The sequence below is a fragment of the Callorhinus ursinus genome, unplaced genomic scaffold (genome assembly GCF_003265705.2).
Source record: "Callorhinus ursinus isolate GAN/ISIS: 27379988/994484 unplaced genomic scaffold, GSC_fseal_2.0 scaffold76, whole genome shotgun sequence".
In the NCBI taxonomy this organism is placed as follows: domain Eukaryota; kingdom Metazoa; phylum Chordata; class Mammalia; order Carnivora; family Otariidae; genus Callorhinus; species Callorhinus ursinus.
In genome coordinates, this window is record NW_027397138.1 from 2,310,841 (window position 1) to 2,325,289 (window position 14,449).

At 47.1% G+C, this 14,449-nt stretch overlaps 1 protein-coding gene across 3 annotated transcripts in view; it reads left to right on the forward strand.

Annotated features, from left to right (window-relative positions):
• The first annotated feature begins 304 nt into the window (after positions 1-304).
• The window catches only part of VSTM5 (V-set and transmembrane domain containing 5), a 33,009-nt gene continuing 18,864 nt past the window's right edge, over positions 305-14,449 (forward strand). For 2 of the 3 annotated variants that reach the window (XR_012376573.1, XM_025893417.2), the window contains exon 1: positions 305-495. Coding sequence is in view for 2 of the 3 variants with exons in the window: in XM_025893417.2 (XP_025749202.1) it covers positions 405-495 (91 nt within the window). In the remaining variant the exon portion in view is untranslated. The remainder of the gene's footprint in view (positions 496-14,449) is intronic. The other variant, XM_073887134.1, reaches the window with a different exon arrangement.

Genomic DNA, 14,449 nt, shown 5'->3' on the forward strand with positions numbered 1-14,449 from the left:
AGCCTTCTCCTTGCCCATGGAGCCATTAGATGGTCTCTCTTGGTCCTCAGGCAACAGCTAGTACTTTCCCTCCCTCCTGCCATCCAGCATCCAGCTGAATCAGGAATCGATACCAGTAAACTGGGTGTGAACGGAAGGAGACGGCTCATTATTTGCCATTATTTACTTCTGAGTGTGTGCATTCTCACCGCTTCCCATTCTCTGTCTCTCCTCTTTCCTTCCCACTTCTTGGGAACTGGCTGTACAACCAGCTCATCTGCATTTGGCCCTAGAGGACCTGCGGACTCCGGGGAGGAGGGCGGAGGCAGCGGGCGGGAGCAGCACGGCGGCGGTGACAGCGCACAGCCCGGCCGCGCCGCGCCGCTGGAAGCCCATGCCCGGCCCGAGCCGCCGGGGGGTTGCTCATGAGGCCGCTGCCGAGCGGGAGTAGGAAGAACCGCGGCATATCCCTGGGGTTGCTCGCCCTCTGCCTGGCTGCCGCGCGGTGTCTGCAAAGTAAGCGCCGGGCGGCGCGGGGCGGCGGGGAGGCTCGGGGCGCAGTGGGGGCCGGCGGAGCTGCGCGGGAGGCTGCGGAGCTCGGGAAGGGGGTGGCGGCGGGGAGGCTCGGGGCGCAGCGGGGGACGGTGGGGCGGCGCTGGGGGCGGCGGGGAGGCTCGGGGCGCAGAGGGGGCCGGCGGGGCTGCGCGGGGGGCGGCGGAGCTCGGGCGGGGGGTGGCGGCGGGGAGGCTCGGGGCGCAGCGGGGGACGGCGTGTCGACCCTGGGGGCGGCAGCGGAGCTCGGGCAGGGGGTGGCGGCGGGGAGGCTCGGGGCACAGCGGGGGCCGGCGGGGCTGCGTGGGGGGCGGCGGAACTCGGGCGGGGGGTGGCTGCCGGGAGACTCCGCGCAGCGGGGGCCGGCGGGGCGGCGCCGGGGGGCGGCGGAGCTCGGGCGGGGAGTGGCGGCGGGGAGGCTCGGGGCTCAGCGGGGGCCGGCGGGGCGGCGCGGGGGGCGGCGGAGCTGGGGGGGCGGCAGGGGACCACGGGGCTGCGCGGGGCTCAGCGGGGGGCGGTGACGGGGCGGTGCGGAGCGGCGGGCGGGTCCTGGGTGTCGCGGCTGCCCAGCCACAGACCCTAAACCACCTTGGGGGATTAGGGGCGGCCCGGCTGGCAGGGGGCGCGCTGCTTCCCACCGGGGCTGGGCGCGTCCTCTAGCGCGCCGACCGCGGCCGGAGGGACCCGGCCAAGTGGAGGCTTTCCCGGCCCGGCACCCTGGGCCACTTCGGGGTGCCCGCCCCGGCCCCGCGCGGCCGGGCGTTATCAGAGCCGGAAGCCGACGCGGAGATAATCGGCTGCCGGCCCGGTGGCCGCCTCCTCTGCAATATTTTCTATTTCTTTTTCCTGGAATAACCACACTTGCAGCTGAGGTGTCCCCGACCCCAAGGGCACGCGGGCCCCGTCCCCTACGGTGGGGACCCCTCGCCTTCTCTCGGGCTTCCCTAGTCCCCACGACATTCTGTAGGCCTATCCCTTCACGCAGGCGAACCCGCAGCCGACTCTCTTGAAGAAAAGGGGTTCTGGGGCTTTGGGTTGGGTGTGGGGGCTGGAGGTGGTCCTCACCACTGTGCACCGAGTGGCGGGCGTTGGGTGGGTCGGCCCTAGAACCTCCCGAGTTTGATGAGTCTTCATGTAACGCACAGCGGCACAAGCTCCCGCCGACACAAACCACAGATTGTGATACGGTTTTACTTTCTCATCTAATCGTTAACATTATTGTCATTCGCATGTTACAGATTAGTCGACTGAGATTTTGAGTAACCAGTGCAGGGCCATTGGAGGTGGGAGGACCTATATAGTAAGAGCCAGAACTTATTAAGCACGTGTGCATTCACCATCCCTCGGACTTTACAAGACTTCTATGAATCCACAAGGCAACCCTCTAAGTGCTACTCTATCCCTGTTTCACAAGTGAGGAACCTGAGGCATATGGAGGTTGTTGCTTGCACAAAGTCACCCGCTAGTCCGTGGTGGTCCTAGGGCCCAAACCCAGGCGATCTAGCACTGGAGCCTTCCACCGCTCTGCCCAGAGCTCAGCTTGGGAGACTGCAGATGTCAAACCCTGAAGGACTACGATAGGGCATGTACTTCTCGCTGCCTGTCGAGTGAGAAATAACCGGTTGTTAGTCCTTCAGGTAGGTGGGTGTGTTTGGCGTGGCAGTGACCTTTTCAATTGTTTTTCAACCCTCCATCCGCTTCCAACCACCATTCTTACACAACATCTGTACAGATGCTCACGACACTCAGGGGCCAGCCATTTGCCACACTCTCGCTCATGACACCCTCTACCTGTAGGAAGCAGGCCACAGTGGGGAAACCTAGTTCACAGTCATGCCCCCAGGCGGGCAAACGAGTTGGGGCTTGCAGTGGTGAGCTGGGAGAGGCAGGAGGTGCTAACGTTCTGGGAACCCCAACTGCAGAACTGGCCCTACTGAGTCATTCATGACCCAGTTCCCAGGAGAACAGGGGAACAGAGAGCGGGCTGGCGGGCTGAGCCTGGGTCAGGGGAGGGATGGATAGGCCAGGAGCGACCCTAGCTAGAATGGAGCCATGGGTTCTGGGCTCAGCTGGGGTTGGGACAGGTGGGGAGGGGAGGGCGAGTCAGGGTAGGAGGAATCTCACTGCATGCCATATGCTGTACTTGGTATTCAGAAACCTACTGTTTACACCATTTTCTTTCTTTTTTTTTAAGATTTTTTTATTTATTCATGAGAGACAGAGAGAAAGAGAGAGAGAAGCAGAGGGAGAAGCAGTCTCCCAAGGAGCAGGGAGCCTCATGCGGGACTCGATCCCAGGACCCTGGGATCAGGACCTGAGCCGAAGGCTGAGCCACCCAGGCGCCCTACACCATTTTCTTTTCAGCTCCATCCACATTGAGAAGCAGAGATCTTGTTCATTCCTCTTGACTGCTGTACCTACATCATCATATGAAAATTCTGGTTTGTACTTAACCAGCCCTGTCCCGAAGGACATTTACACTTTCAGTGTTTAGCCCCCACACAGGTGAGAGCAGCCCCCTACTGCAGGATAACAAGTATAGTGCTAGGGATCGGCGCATCATCTGGATGACACAGAAGGCTGGGCCACCTCCAGGCTGACAGGTAGCCCCAGGACACACACTTCCTTTCCACAGGGATAGTGCTAAAAAAAATGCTTGGAAGATTAAATGAAGCGATTGAGGGAGGGGTAAGGACTTTCAAACAGAAAGTCATCCAGATTTCTTCATTTCTGATCTCCAAGGGAGATCTGATATAGTCCGTGCTGGTCTGGAAGAGGGCTGCAGTCAGGAGACCCTCCTTTCTCCATTATCACCAGGACCTGAGGACACCTATATATTTCATTCCCTGTAAGACTTTTTCCTTTAACATTTATTTATTTATCTACATATAATTGGCATCCAATGTTACAGTACCTTAAGGTGTACACCATATTGATCTGATAATTCTATATATTACTCAGTGCTCATCACGGTAAGGGTAGTCATCCTCTGTCACCAACAACGTTATTAAAAAATTATTAACTGGGGGGCGCCTGGGTAGCTCCATCAGTTAAGTGTCCAACTCTTGATTTCCACTCAGGTCATGATCTCAGGGTCATGAGATTGAGCCCTGTGTGAGGCTCCATGCTCAGTGAGTCTGCTTGAGATTCTCTCCCTCTTCCTCTGCCCCTCCCCACTCCCCATCCCCCACCCCTGCTCACACACGTGCTCTAAATAAATACGTAGATAAATAAATAAAATCTTTAAAAAAATAAAAAACGTCTGACTGTATTTCCTATGCTGTACTTTTCATCTCCATGATGTATTTATTTTATAACTGAAAGTTTGTACCTCTGCATTCTGTTTACCCATCCTCCCAACCCACCTCCCCTCTGGCAACCACCAGTTCTCTGTATGTGAGGGTCTGTTTGTGTTTGTTTGTTTGTTCATTTGTTTTGTTTTTTAGATTCCACATTTAAGTGAAATAATAACGGTATTTGTGTTATCCATGTCTGACTTATTTCACTTAGCATAATTCCCTCTAGGTCCATCCATGTTGTCAGAAATGGCACGATCTCATTCTTTTTTATGGCTGAGTAATATTCCATTGTGTGTGTGTGTGTGTGTGTGTGTGTGTGTGTGTGTGTGTGTGTGTCTCCTTTATCCATTTTTCAGTCAGTGGTTACTTGGGTAGCCTCCGTATCTTTGCTGTTGTAAATAATGCTGCAATAAACATAGGGGTACATATATCTTTTCAAATTAGTGTCTTTGTTTTCTTTGGGTATCCAGCAGTGGAATTACTGGATCACATGGTATTTCTATTTTTAATTTTTTAAGGACCCTCCATACTGTTTTCCACCGTGGCTGTACCAATTTACATTCCCACCAACAGTGTCTGAGCTTCCCTCTTCTCCATATTCTCACCAACACTTGTTATTTTTTGTCTTTCTGATACTAGTTATTCTGACCTGTGCAAAATGATAGCTCATTGTGGTTTTGATTTGCATTTCTCTAATGATTAGTGATGTTGAGCATCTTTTCACGTGTCTGTTGGCCATCTGTATGTCTTCTTTGGAAAAATGGCTATTCAGGTCTTCTGCCCATTTTAAATCAGGTTGTTTGGTGTTTTGTGTGTTTGTTTGTTTGTTTTTTGGTGTTGAATTATATAAGTTCTTTATATATTTTGGATATTAACCCCTTATCGGATATATCATTTGCAAATATCTTCAATAGGTTGCCTTTTTGTTTTGATGGTTTCCTTTGACGTGCAAAAGCTTTTTATTTTTGTGTAGTCCTGATTCTTTATTTTTGCTTTTGTTTCTCTTGTCTGGGACGACATATCTAGAAAAATGTTGCTAAGGCTAATGTCAAAAAGAGATTAGTGCCTCTGTTTTCTTTTAAGATTTTATTTATTCATTTGTCAGAGAGAGAGAGCACAAGCAGGGGGAGTGGCAGGCAGAGGGAGACACAAGGATCCTGACATGGGACTCGATCTCAGGACTCTGGGATCATGACCTGAGCCGAAGGCAGACCCTTAACCAACTGAGCCACCCAGGTGCCCCCTGCCTCTGTTTTCTTTAGTTTTATGGTTTCAGTTTTCACAGTTAGGTCTTTAATCCATTTCAGTTAATTTTTGTGTACGATGTAAGCAAGTGGTCCCAGTTTTATTCTTTTGCATGTAGCTGTCCAGTTTTCCCAACACCATTTATTGAAGAGACTGTCTTTTTTCCCATTGTATATTCTTGCCTCATTTGTTGTAAGTTAATTGACCATATAATCATAGGTTTATTTCTGGTCTTTGTATTCTGTTCTATTGATCTCTGTGTGTTTCTGGGCTAGTACCATACTCTTTTGATTATTATCGTTTTGTACTATATCTTGAAATCTGGGATTTTGATACCTTCGGCTTTGTTCTTCTTTCTCGAGATTGAGTGGCTATTTGGGACCTTTGTGGTTCCATACAAATTTTAGGATTAATTGTTCTAATTCTGTGAAAAATGCTATTGGCATTTGTTTTAAAAGATTTTATTTATTTATTTGACAGAGAGAGACACAGGGAGAGAGGGAACACAAGCAGGGGGAGTGGGAGAGGGAGAAGCAGGCTTCCTGCCGAGGAGGGAGCCCAATGTGGGACTCGATCCCAGGACCCTGGGATCATGACCTGAACTGAAGGCAGATGGTTGACGATTGAGCCACCCAGGCGCCCCTATTGGCATTTTGATAGGGATTGCACTGAATCTGTAGATTGCTTTGGGTAATATGGACATTTTAATGCTATTAATTCTTCCAATCTATGGTATATCTTTCCATTTGTTTGTGTTGTCCTCAATTTCTATCATCAATGTTCTCTCATCAGTATAGTTTTCAGAGTATAGGTCTTTCACCGCCTTTGTTAAGTTTATTCATAGGTATTTTATTCTTATTGGTGCTACTATAAATGGAATTGTTTTCATAATTTCTCTTTCTGCTACTTCATTATTAGTGTATAAAGAAATGCAACAGATTTTTGTATGTTAATTTCATATTCTGCAACTTTACTGAATTCATTTATCAGTTCAAATAGTTTTTTGGTGGAGTCTTTAGGATTTTCTATATATAGCATCATGTCATCTGCAAAGAGGGACCATTTTACTTCTTCCTTACCAGTATGGATCCTTTTATTTGTTTGTATTTATTTATTTATTTTAAGATTTTATTTATTTGAGAGAGAGCTAAAGTGAGAGAGATCACAAAGGGAGAGAGAAGCAGACTCACAGTTGAGCACAGAGCCCGGTGCGGGGCTCTATCCCAGGGCCCTGAGATCATGACCCGAGCTGAAGGCAGTCACTTAACCGACTGAGTCACCCAGGTGCCCCTTTTAATTCTTTGTTTGGTCTGCGTACCCAAGCTAGAACATCCAGTACTGTGTTGAATCAGAGTGGTGAGAGTGGACATCCTTGGCTTGTTTCTGATCTTAGAGGAAACACTCAGGTTTTCACCGTTGAGTACGATGTAAACTGTGTGTTTTATGTATGGCCTTTATTATGTTCAGGTATATTCCCTCTAACCCTGCTTTGTTAAGGTTTTCATCATGAACGGATGTTGTACTTTGTCTAATGCTTTTTCTGCATCTATTGAGATAATTATATAGTTTTTATCCATTGTCTTGTTAATGTGATGTATCACCTTGAATGATTTGCAGATATTGAACCACCCTTGCATACTTGGATTAATCCCACTTGATTGTGGTGAATGACTTTTTTGTTGTATAGTTGAATTCTGTTTGCTAATATTTTGTTGAGGATTTTTGCATCTATGTTCATCAGAGATACTGGCCTGCAGTTTTCTTTTTTCTCTTTCTTTCTTCCTTTTTTTTTTTTTTTTGGTAGTGTCTTTGTCTGGTTTTGGTATCAGGGTAATGCTGGCCTCATAGAGTGGATTTAGAAGTTTTCCTTCCTCTTTTATTTTTGGAATAGTTTGAGAAGAATAGGTATTAAATCTTCTTTAAATGTGTTGTAGAATTCACCTGTGAAGCCATCTGGTCCTGAAATTTTCTTTGTTGGGAGTTTTTTTTCCCCCTAGGCTAAAGTTTTATTTCAAAACATTCTGCAGTAAGAACAAACATCCCTCCCCCCTGCAGCACATTACTTAAACAAACAAACGAACAAACCCACACTGTTTTCCCTACCCAGAGAAGTAAATAAGAAGATCATCACAATGTTGACATGTCCTTTAGCATAATCACAAGTCAGAGGCTACTTGATATTCTTTGATTAGCTGGAGTAAGTTTTCCACTTTCATTTTTGTGTCTCCCTTTTTCTTTACTTCCTCTTAAGGGAGGGTGGTGGCTGCGGGGATGAAACCCTCAAATCTCAAAAGAGTACCGAGTTGTAGAGTTCGCTATCTTCTAATACCATTTCCACCGAAGGGGTTATGAATCATCATGTTGGGATTTTTTTGATTACTGATTCAATTTTATTACTAGTAATTGGTCAGCTCAGATTTTCTATTTCTTCCTGATTCAGTTGTGGAAGCATCTATGTTCCTAGGAATTTATCCATTCTAGGTTGTACAGTTTGTTAGCATATACATTTTCATCATACTCTGTTATAATCTTGTGTATTTCTGTTGTGTTGGTTGTTCTTCTCTTCCTTCATTTCTGATTGGATTAATAGAGTCCTATCTCTTTTTTTCTTGATGAGTCTGGCTGAAGGTTGATCAGTTTTCTCTTTTCAAAGAACCAGCTCTTGGTTTCGTTCATGGTTTTTTCTACTGTTTTTTCAGTCTCCTTCATTTGTTTCTGCTGTAATCTTTATGATTTTCCTTCTTTCCACTGGCTTTGGGCTTTGTTCTTCTTAACTCCTTGATGTGTATGGTTAGATTTTTTATTTGAGATTTTTCTTGTTTCTTGAGGTAGACCTGTTGCCATAAACTTCCCTCTTGGAACTGCTTTGCCCTGTCCCAAAGATTTTGGACTGGTGTATTTTCATTTTCGTTTGTTTCCGTGGATTTTTTATTTCCTCTTTGATTTCTTTATTTAGTTGGTTAGTGGCATGGTGTTTAACCTCCAGGCATTTGTGTTTTTCCCATTGTTTTTCTTGTAATTGATTCCTAGTTTCATATGATTGTGGTGGAAAAGATGCTTGATATAATTTCAGTCTTCTTAAATTTATTAAGACTTGTTTTGTGACCTACCATGTGATCTATCCTGGAGGATGTTCCATGTGCACTTGAAAGAATATACAGTCTGTTGGTTTTGGATGGAATGTTCTGTACATATTTGTTAGTCTATCTGGTCTAATGTGTTGTTCAAAGCCACTATTTCCTTGTTGATTTTCTGTCTGGTTGATCTACCCATTGATGTATATGGTGTGTTAAAGTCCCCTACTATTACTGTATTATGTTAATTTCTTCTTTTATGTCTCTTAATAGTTGCTTTATGTGTTTAGGAACACTTTGTTCAGTGCATAGATATTTACAGTTGTTATAGTCTCTTGTTGGATTGATATCTTTATCATTATGTTGTAGCCTTTTATCTCTTGCTGTAGTCTTCATTTTAAAGCCTATTAATGTCTGATAGGAGTATTGCTACCCTTGCTTTTTTTCCCCCTCCCATTTGCATGTTTTGGTTTTTTTTAGAGAGAGAGTGTGAGCCAATGGTGGGGGGGTGGTGCAGGCAGAGAGAGAGGGAAGGAGAGAATCCTAGGCAGGCTCCACGCTCAGCACAGTGCCCAGTGTTGTGGGGCTGATCTCAAGATCCTGAGACCATGACCTGAGCCAAAATCAAGAGTCGGACCCTCAGCTGAGGCCACTCAGGTGCCCCCGCAGGGTATGTGTTTATCCAGCTCTTCACTTCAGTCTGTACGTGTCTTTAGGTCTGAAATGAGTCTCATGTAAGCAGCATGAATGGGTCTTTTTTTTTTTTAATCCATTCAGCCACCCTATGTCCTTTGATTGGAGCACTTCGTTCATTTACATTTAAAGTAATTATTGACAGGTGTGTACTTACACCATTTTGTTAATTGTTTTCTGGTTGTTTTGTAGTTCTTCTCTGTTTCTTCTCTTGCTTTCTTCCCTTGTGGTTTGATAGTTTTCTTTAGTGTTATGCTTGGATTCCTTTCTCTTTGTGTTTTGTGTTTTTTAGGTTGTGTTTTTTTTTAAAGATTTTATTTATTTATTTGACAGAGAGAGACAGCGAGAGAGGGAGCACAAGCAGGGGGAGTGGGAGAAGGAGAAGCAGGCTTCCCGCGGAGCCGGGAGCCTGATGTGGGGGCTCAGTCCCAGGACCCTGACATCATGACCTGAGCCGAAGGCAGACGCTTAACGACTGAGACACCCAGGTGCCCCCATTATAGGTTTTTGACTCGTGGTTATCGTTGGGTTCATATATAACATCTTATGTGTAAAGAAGTGTATATTAAGTTGACAGTTGCTTAAGTTTGAGCACATTCTAAAAGCACTAAATTTTATTCCCCCCTCCACATTTTATGTATACATTGTCATATTTTACATATTCTTATTTTGCATATCCCTTAACTAATTTTTGTAGATATAATTGATTTTACTACTTTTATGTGACTTTGTAACTATTAATCTACTACTATACTATATGTTTGCTTTTATGCCTGAAATTTTTTACTTTTCATAATTTTTTTACTTCTAGTGATGGCCTTTTCTTTCCACTCAAAGAATTCCCTTTAACATTTCTTGTAAGGCTGGTTTAGTGGCGATGAACTCCTTTAACTTTTGTTTGTGTGGGAAACTCTCTCCTTCTATTCTGAATGATTACCTTGCCAGGTAGGGTATTTTGGGTTGTAGGTTTTTGCCTTTTAGCACTTTGAATATATCATGCCACTCTCTCTGGCCTGCAGAATTTCTGCTGAGTAATCAGCTGGTAGCTGTATGGAGTCACCCTTGTTTGTAACTATTTTTTTTTCTTGCTGCTTTTAAAATTAAAAGTTCAATTCTTTATCATTTTATTTTAAGATTTTACTTATTTATTTCAGAAAGAGGCGGGGAGGGGCAGAAGGAGAGGGAGAAGAAGAGGGAAAGAATCCCAAGCAGACTCCACAGAGTGCAGAGCCCTGCACGGGGCTTGATCCCACAACCCCGAGACCATGATCCAAGCCGAAACCAAGAGTTGGACACTCAACTGACTGAGCCATCCGGGCGCCCCTACTTTTTGTCATTTTAATTATTATATGTCTTAGTGTGAACTGCCTGGGCTTAATCTTGTTAGGGGCTGTCTTTGCTTCCTGGATCAGGACGTCTGTTTCCTTCCCCAGATTAGCTGTTATTTCTTCAAATAAGTCTTCTACCCCCTTCTCTCTCTTCTCCTTCTGGGATCCCTATAATGCAAATGTTATTACACTTGATGATTTCAGAGTTTCCTTAACCTATTCTCATTTCTTACTATTTTTTACCTTTTTGCTGTTCAGCTTGGTTGTTTTTCATTGCCCTGTCTGCTGTAGGACTTTCTTATTTTTTTTAAAGATTTTATTTATTTATTTCACAGAGAGAGAGAGAGACAGCTAGAGAGGGAACACAAGCAGGGGGAGCAGCAGGCAGAGGGAGAAGCAGGCTCCCCGCTGAGCAGGGAGCCTGATGTGGGGCTCGATCCCAGAACCCTGGGATCATGACCTGAGCCAAAGGTAGACGCTTAACCGACTGAGCCACCCAGGTGTCCCTGCTGTAGGACTTTTTAAAAATGTATTTTATGTTGTCTAAAGTCAGGATGCTTTAATATCTAATCAATAGCTTTGCTATAATCTCTGTTGGCCTGGACCGAAGTTGAGCCCTTCCTGAGAGGATGTGTGTTGCTTCTGTCAGTCACTGGGAGGCAGCTTATCTGGGGAGTAAGAAAGACTTCATGGAGGAGGTGAGGCCGAGTCTTGAAATATGAGAAAGTGTATACAAAAGGGCAAGATGGAGAAGAGAATTCTAAGTAAACAGCAGGCACTCAAAATATAGGCGCACTATTCCTTTTGGGGCCTGACAGGATCTGGACATGCTAAGAAACAGAAGAGGAAGCTTCTTAGCAAGCATCTACCAGGATCTTGGCAGAAACCCCACTCCCAGACCCTGCTGACACTGTACCTCCCTGGTCCATTGCGTTCAGGACCCTGGCCTGCCTGCACCTGTTTTCCCTGGAAAATGGGCTTGGGGTAGGAATGTATTTACTTATCCAGAAGAAATGAGAGTAGGAGAGAGGCTAGACTGGCAAGTTCAGAGTTGGAAAATGGTTTTCTCCTGTAACGGCTTTGCTGGGCTGGGGAAGCAACAGTCAGGCCTGGGGCCAAAGGGGAAATGACACACTGGACCGTAAAGGGAGCACAGAATGTTCCTCCCTCACGTGTGGGGCAGAAAGCACATTGGCCTTTCCCCGTGCTTAGGTGCACCCGGGGGAGCTCAGGCCTGTGCCATGCTGACCCCACAGGCACCTGGTGGCTCTGAGACTTCCCTGGAAATCCTCAGCTGGCAAAAGAGGAAGAGCCTGGATGACAGATCCCAGTGCTGGCTGTAAACCCTGTACAAAGACAAGTCACCTACCTCCTCCGAGCGCACAGGGCAAGGAGGGTGGGCTGGTTTGGTGGTTCTCAGCCAAGGCTGCACGTTAGAACCAAGGTCTGCACGTTAGACCTACGGATGCTCACACCCTACTTTAGAGAGTTAAGTGGGTGTCTCCAAGGGCAGGACCCAGTACTGCTTTGTTTTGATTTTAAGTTCCGTGGTTGATTCTAATGTGTGACCAGGCAGTGCTCCTGGACTAGGCCATTTCTAGGTCCCTTCCATAGTCTTGTCCTAGGGAAACAGCTTGTCAGGAAGTGTGCATGTTTCTCATACCTTCTGTTCTCAGAACACCCACCATTGTGTAGCTGAGTGTCACTTGTCTTTTTTTCTTTTAAGACTTATTTATTTACTTTTTAGAGAGAGAGAGAGCATGAGCAGGAAGGGGAAAGGGAGAAGGAGGGAGAATCTCAAGCAGACTCTGCACTGAGCGTGGAGCCTGATACGGGGCTCCATCTCATGACCCTGAGATCATGACCTGAGCTGAAACCAAGAGTCAGACACTTAACTGTGCCACCCAGGCGCCCCTCACTTATGTCTTTTTTTTTTTTTAAGATTTTATTTGTTTATTTGACAGAGAGAGAGAGATAGTGAGAGCAGGAACACAAGCAGGGGGAGTGGGAGAGGGAGAAGCAGGCTTCCCGCCGAGCAGGGAGCCCAATGTGGGACTCAATCCCAGGACCCTGGGATCATGACCTGAGCCGAAGGCAGACGCTTAACGACTGAGCCACCCAGGCACCCCTCACTTATGTCTTATTTATGGTTTTATCCTGACAAACCAATAGATGCTTTCCCACCAGGCTTAGGGCAGGAGACAAGGCTGCTTTGCTTGGGAATTGGTTTTGCCCAATAAATATTTCCTGAGTACCTACTGTGTGAGAGGCCCTGTGCCAGGAGCTAAGGATACTCAACAATAGGGGATGGCATGGCCCAGGGGGATGTCAGATCCCAACCTGATGATTTGATGTTAGCTGCCCTGGGAGCACAGAGAAAGGGATTTACTTCACTTGGTTGGAGTTGGGAAGAGGCTTCTCGAACAGCAGGCCTGGAAGGCTACGTAGGAGGTAGCCAGGTGCACAAGGAGGGAGAAAGTTCTGAGTAACAGGAAATCACAGACAGAGCATTGCAATCTTTCCTTCCTTTGCTCCAGTAGCAGGGGGCCTGCTCTTTAGTTAAACCGGCTCTTCCAACACTTGCCAGTTTCTTCCTATTTCATCTTACACGTTCTGTAGCAGGTAAAGGAATAGAGCTTGGGAAGACTTTGGATCTTAGGTGGAAGGTGCTGGAATAGTTCCTCGGATAGACCCTTACACTAATACCAGAGACTCAGGAGGGAGATGTGGGTCCTTTGGCAGCAAGCAGTGACTAGGGCACCTCCCATGAGGCTCCCCTGATGATTTGCCCTTCTCCACGAGGGTAATATCCCTGCCCCAGTCTCACCAGGGGAATGGATCACATTCCTTTTGTATGTACTTTGAGATGGGATTTCAGGGGTTCTTGAACCAGAGCTTATTCCTCTCTGTCAAGGAGACTGTCGATTCAGTTTGATAGCCCCAGCCTGAATGAGCATCCATCCATCATATCACACACTGCTGGGTGCTGGCGAGCGCTTGCCTGCTCCTTCCAGCAGGGAGATGGGCTGTCACTCCTCTAACGTGAACGCAAGGCAGGCTGGAGACTGTGCCCCCGGAGCCTGGGGGGGGGGGGCTGGCAGAGGAGGCGCCCTGAGTGAGCACACACCTGGGAAAGGTGGGGGGTCTCCCCTGGGAAAGAGGAACAAAAGGCCCAGAGTGGTCCACAGTCTGGTGAACTGGAATTGGGTGGGGAAGAGTCTTGAGCGATGGGGGTGGAAGAGAGAGTTGAGAGCAGATCATCGAGGTCTTTCCAAACCAGTGGAGACACAGCCAGGTGTGTGGTCTGGAAAGATCACTTATAATAGCCTCCAGCCGACTGAAGAGGAGAAAAACCAGTCTCTCCTGAGTTTTTATAATTGTTAATAACAGTTAAAAGACAGCAATGTGTGTGGCTGTGTATTGAGCCTGCGCTTTGTGCCAGGTACTGCAATAGCTGCTTTCCATTCACTGGCACACAATCCTGCAAGTAGGTGCAATTAGCCCCCATTTTACAGGTAACAAAACTGAGGTTCAGGGAGGTTGAGGAACTTGCCTAGAGATATTCATTCCATTAGGTGCTTCTGGAAAGCCCACAGGGCCAGGCACTGCCCTGGGCCCTAGGGATTCAACAGCGAACAAGACAGATCCCCTGGGTTCAGAGCTGACAGCTGATCTAGGAGGATGAGCCATCAATCAAGAGGAATTACAACGGACTGGGATAAGTGTGTTGCTAGGAACATGTTGCTATGGTAACACAGGGCTGGGAACCTAACCTGCTGTTGAGAGATTAGGGAAGGCTTCCTGGAAGAAGTGATGTTTAAACTAAAATCTGCAGGAGGAAGAGGAATTGGCCCTTTTGTCTCTCTGAAGGAGCAGCTTCGTACCCTAACCGCACTACCCTGTCATGAGTCTGCCTGAATCCTGTGATTGCTCTACACCCGTCTGCCAAGGGCCTTCAGGCATCCTATAAACTCCCAAAGAAGAATGTTGCGCCTCATTTCTTCCTTAGTCCTCTTGTTACCTGCAGAGGTACCTGAGAACTCCACTTTCCAGTTCCCCAGGCTGGGCACTGGCCCAGGCCCGACCATGAGTCCTGCAGAAACCCAGCAGTGCCCCACTCCCAGGCTGTGCAGGACCAGCCAGCCGCCTCCACTGTGCCTCGCTTCCTTGGCATCTGAGTAGAAATGCAGCCCATGGCCATTCAGAAGAGTTCAGCTTTCCAGCAAGGGCGGCTCTTGCTTATGGTAGGAAGATTCCAGAAGGAATTCCACAAGGAGGA